Below are 5,170 nucleotides of genomic sequence, written 5' to 3'. Positions count from 1 at the left end.
TTCATATATAGTAATATAAATATACATATATTATATCCAATAACTAAACCAATATAATAAACAATATTTATTTATTATTTAATTTTCATTATTCGCACTATATTGAATCGTTTTTATTAACGTCCTTAATTAAAATTTAAAAATCTTATCATATAGTAAATTCCGTCAGCATTTAATTTAACTTTATCAGATAAACTATTTTACAGTTATCAAGTTCTTTTACCTTCCCACATAGTTAATAATAATCCATTTTTATAATGAGAAAATTATATCTAATCAATTTATATTTTTTAAATCTATTCAAATCTAAACTTTTAATTAATAATTTAACAATGTTATTATTATTATTATTATTATTATTATCTGATATCAAACTTAATAAAAGAATAAAATTTAACTATTAATTCATGTAATAATAATATTATTATTACTACATATACTTTAATAAAATAATAACTATTTAGTTATATGTTAAAGAATATATTATACATTAAAATAAAATTTTAAATTATATAAAATCTTATAACTAATAATCTGAATTAAGATAATTGTAAATTTATTTACAGTAAAAAATGATAAAAAAAACGTGGTTTTATTAATTGTTTGAATCTAATATAGTCCTTTTCATTGTGTAGTGCTGGAAAAAAGTGTGACAAAAACGTGAAAATGGCTGTGCCGCAAATTTCCAATCAAGGGATTTCAACGGTCCTGAATGACAATCCAATCAAAGTTGGAGTCACAATCAGAGTCCACGTCACACATGGGACCTGCAAATCCTCAGAACTAATCGGACCCACACGCGTCACACTCGCGGCGCGTCCCCAACACACAACACAAACCAGGAACATTTCCACCAGTTCCACAAACCTCGAACCCTCTTCATTCCTCTCCAAACACTTACCACTTAATTTTTAATTATTTTAATTTTCTCGAAACCCCACAATACACTCTTCTAGATCCCCCTTCCTATGTATTCTTTCTTTAACACATAGCTCCACCCAGTGTCACCTTCTTCTGCTCCACTCTATCTTCAACATTGTCAAATTATATTAACTAATTTGTTTATTCATTGATTTAAAAAACAATGATTTACGCTGCAATATCTTTTCAGAACCCATTGGTGAATTTCATGCCGAAACTCCATAATAAACGGCACAAAAGGGTACCCATAGTTTGTTTTAAAGCCCAGAATCCCAATAATGCAATCAATAAGAAACCCACATTTTTGGTGAATACGGTGACGGAGCAGATTCTGGTGAGAGAACAAAAGGCTCAGAGGATGTATGAGAAAGAGAGGGGTCCTCCTCCTCACGTTGGGAGCACGAAACAAATGTTGTTTTTGTGTGGGTTGGGTTATTGGGTACAAGGTTTCAGGTGCTTTCCGTGGCTTGCGCTGAATTTCCACATGGCAAACAATCTCAACTTGCACCCTTCCACGTTGCAACTTGTGCAGAACTCTGCTAACCTTCCCATGGTGGCTAAACCCCTCTATGGACTCGTTTCCGATGCTATCTATGTTGGTGGTGCTCGCAGAATCCCTTATGTTGTTATAGGAGGTATGGTCAAACTTTGAAACTGTCGAACCAACCCACATGTCTTCAGTGTTGTGCTTTTTTGTTCCCATTAATAAGGAAATTATGTTTTTGTTAAATGCTGACTTGTTAAGGAATCAAAAATTGATTTTTTTTTCATTTAAAAAATTATTAAATGTATTTTATGCTTTATTTTTAATACACTCTGGAGTGATTTTTAATCAATTTTCTACTTATTGGTTTTTTAACTGATACTTCTAGGGTATCAGCTAACTTTTGTTTTCCTAAGTGGTTGTGTCTTTTGCTTTCTCTGAATGAGAAACTAATCTTTGTATATGCAGCTATTCATTCGAATACATCTTTACCTTTCAACACAGTATTTGCTTTTGTATCTTTAATCCGCTTTTGAATTAGAATATTGATATAATGAATGACTTGTTTCATTTTTTTTTTCTCAATTATTTTGTTTGTTTATTTATATTGGGCTTTATCTGAAGATAAGGTTCATATGAGAGTACACCAGTACAAAGTGTAGAATCAAAAGTTTGAACTTTATCTCTAACGAGCTGATAAGGTCATAGGAATAAAAAAGTCAATCATAAAAGATATATAATACGATAGACGAAGTACAGACTATGAATATGATTGAGTTTTGGGATTTGAGAACAAAATCTCCTGTTTTGTTTTCTTTTATACATAAGGCAAGGTCCTAATCCTCAATGTATCTTCGGTTCAGACTTAAAATTTCTTTGGTTTGGAGCAGTGTGATCTGATGTTAAGGCTTTTTTGTTTAGTTACTCTGATCATTTTTATAAGAAACAAAAGACTAAATTTTCAAGACTAAAGAAAGCAACAATTAAGTCACTTAAGTTTTCTATAAATATAAACTTTATTCAAAAAATATTCATGATATTAAATGTTATAGTTAGTAATTTGTACAATTAATAATACTAATAAAAGAAAGGTATAAAAGAAATTTAACAATTAATGTTTCTTATAATAAGGATCAAGAAAATGCTTCATTTTGTTTCTTATAAAAAGAATCGGAGGTAGTATTAAGGTTATACATCTTTTTCCATATGTTACAGGTTCAACTTGCCTCTGTGTGTATCTGCAAATTCTATAGAGAAACAAGTAAAAGGACAATTTCCTTACAATGCAAAATTCAATTTAGTTGGGTATAAAGAATATCTCTGATTGAGAAATTACGAGCGTGTAATAGACAGAAGCAAGGTTAAACTCCTCTGTTTTGTCTTAAAACACACATTAGCATGTATTTCAATTAATGTTATATGATTATGTAGTAGTGGAGTAACTGATGCCTCATAAGAATTTGGTAAACATGTGTCTGTACCTTCCAAAATTCATGAGTATCTTGTGTATGGATAGTAAGTTGATTAGAGTTTTCAAGATAGTCATGTATACATTATTGGCCATAGATCTGAAAATTGGAAAAACAAGAAAATGTTGGCGTTATGTTTAAGAATAGAACAAAAATTATATATGCCACACTGTGGCGTACATGGTTTTGAGTGCCATTTCTGTATATTCAAGGAAGTTTCTTTGGCACAGCAGCAGATTTAGAATAGCATTAAGCTTTTGGCTTCTATTTGGTGTAAATCCCATGGCATCTTTCCTAATAGACACATGTTGAGGGATTGGATAGCTTTTCTCCATTGATGTTTATTTTTCCTCTTTATTGTTTATGTTCTTCTTTTATTTTAACGGAGATAGTTTGTCCTACAATTTCTTAATTACTATATTTTCTTCTTAATGAACTTCTTTTGAAAGAAGAAAGAAATACTTATATGGTTCAATCTTCAGTGTCTTTGCAGGTCCTTTCTTGGAGTCTTCTAGCATTAGTCCCGATGACAAGTGAAGTGCTTCCAAACTTAATTGCATCTGTGCTTCTCAGTAATTTGGGAGCATCCATTACAGAAGTAGCACAGGATGCTCTTGTAGCAGAGTATGGAAAGAAGCACAAAATTGGTGGCCTACAATCATATGCATTCATGGCATTAGCTGCAGGTGGAATCTTAGGCAACTTGGTTGGTGGTTATTTCTTACAGAAAATGCCTCCCAGAACCATGTTTCTCATATTTTCATCTTTACTGTCTCTACAACTAGCAATTTCTTACTCAACAAGAGAGGAATCATTAGGCATACAGCAACTTTCTGGTCAAAATCAAAGTAGGAAATTCATCTCAGAAAATATCAGAAAACAAGTCTCTGACCTTGTCATGGCTATCAGTGACAAAAGCATTTCCAAACCCCTTATATGGATTTTTGCATCAATTGCAATGGTCCCAATGCTTTCAGGTTCTATATTTTGTTATCAGACACAGTATCTGAATCTTGATCCAACTGTAATTGGGTGGTCTCGAGTGATTGGCCAGTTGGCACTTCTTTCAGGAACCGTGCTTTATAATCGTTACTGGATAAAATTTCCAATGAGAAAGCTGATAGGCATGGTGCAGATTCTATATGCTTCATCTCTACTTCTTGATCTTGTTTTGGTAAGACAGATAAATCTTAAAATGGGAATTCCCAACGACGTGTTTGCTCTTTGCTTTTCTGGTTTGTCAGAAATTGTGGCTCAGTTTAAACTCCTTCCTTTCTCAGTTTTATTTGTAAATTTATGTCCAAAGGGTTGTGAAGGGTCTCTCACTGCATTCCTTGCTTCAGCTCTGTGTCTATCATCAATAGCTAGTGCATTTTTCGGTATTGGATTGGCCTCTTTGCTTGGCATTACATCTGGTGATTACTCGGGCTTGACCGCAGGAATTCTCACACAGTTCCTTGCAGCTTTAGTACCATTAAGATGGATTCATTCTTTACCAATGTCACAGCCTCTTGAGAAGCAAAGGAAAAGAAGTATGAGCAGACGAGCACGTCGAAACAGAAGAGTTGGAAAGGTTGTTCTTGGTTCTGTTAACATCTACCGGCGTGAGAGAGAATAAAAAGTCACAGAACTGAAAACAATCAACTCTTTCCTTTGCAGCTTCAAGGTTAATGCAAGGATGAAAGGTACTTGAGATATGTGGTTTTCATCTTTTTTGTCCTTAACATCATTCCTTGTGTCATAATCATCTTCAAAGCTAGGATGCCTCATGTTGAATGCTTAGCTTGGCCAACACCTTGTCACAGGTGGATTTTGAGCACATACTGTATAGTCTTTTAAAAAATTTTTGTAGTTCTTATTAGTACAAGGCATGTTATAGTTTTTATGATTTATTTATTATTCTTTTATTTTACTTTTAATAAATGAAGTTGGTAAAAGTTTTAAATTAAAACTAATAAGGATAAATGTTGATAGTGGGGTTAAGTCCAATTATATTAAATAAGGATAAAATTGTAGTATATTTAATTAAATGTGCCGTATAAAAACGACTTGAGGAAGTACTTGGGTTTCAATATTCTGCCTCTTGATGCTTCCACTGATATGTTGCACAGATCAGCAACAATGAAAGGATGAAAACTCATGAAGATATGCATGCCATTTGATTGAATCACAAGTGGTGTTGATGAATTAATTATTCCATTTTGGGGGGTTTATCATCTCTTCAGGAGCTAGCAATGCACAAATCTTTAAAGTTTTACTTAAGATAACACTTTTAATGATTAAACGAAGTTACATT

General features: G+C 32.6%; 1 protein-coding gene across 1 annotated transcript; it reads left to right on the top strand.

Moving 5' to 3' along the window:
- Positions 1-1,054: 1,054 nt before the first annotated feature.
- On the top strand, positions 1,055-4,492 carry LOC113848325 (probable folate-biopterin transporter 9, chloroplastic). Its single transcript, XM_027477787.1, has 2 exons — positions 1,055-1,556; positions 3,357-4,492. The coding sequence occupies exons 1-2, from the start codon at positions 1,085-1,087 to the stop codon at positions 4,490-4,492; spliced, it is 1,608 nt and encodes a 535-aa protein (XP_027333588.1). The 5' UTR covers positions 1,055-1,084.
- Positions 4,493-5,170: the final 678 nt, after the last annotated feature.

Source organism: Abrus precatorius, unplaced genomic scaffold (assembly GCF_003935025.1).
Source record: "Abrus precatorius isolate BTA unplaced genomic scaffold, Abrus_2018 Scaffold8, whole genome shotgun sequence".
In the NCBI taxonomy this organism is placed as follows: Eukaryota; Viridiplantae; Streptophyta; class Magnoliopsida; order Fabales; family Fabaceae; genus Abrus; species Abrus precatorius.
The sequence above is the reverse complement of the archived record's forward strand: the minus strand, read 5'-3'. Positions and strand labels throughout refer to the sequence as shown.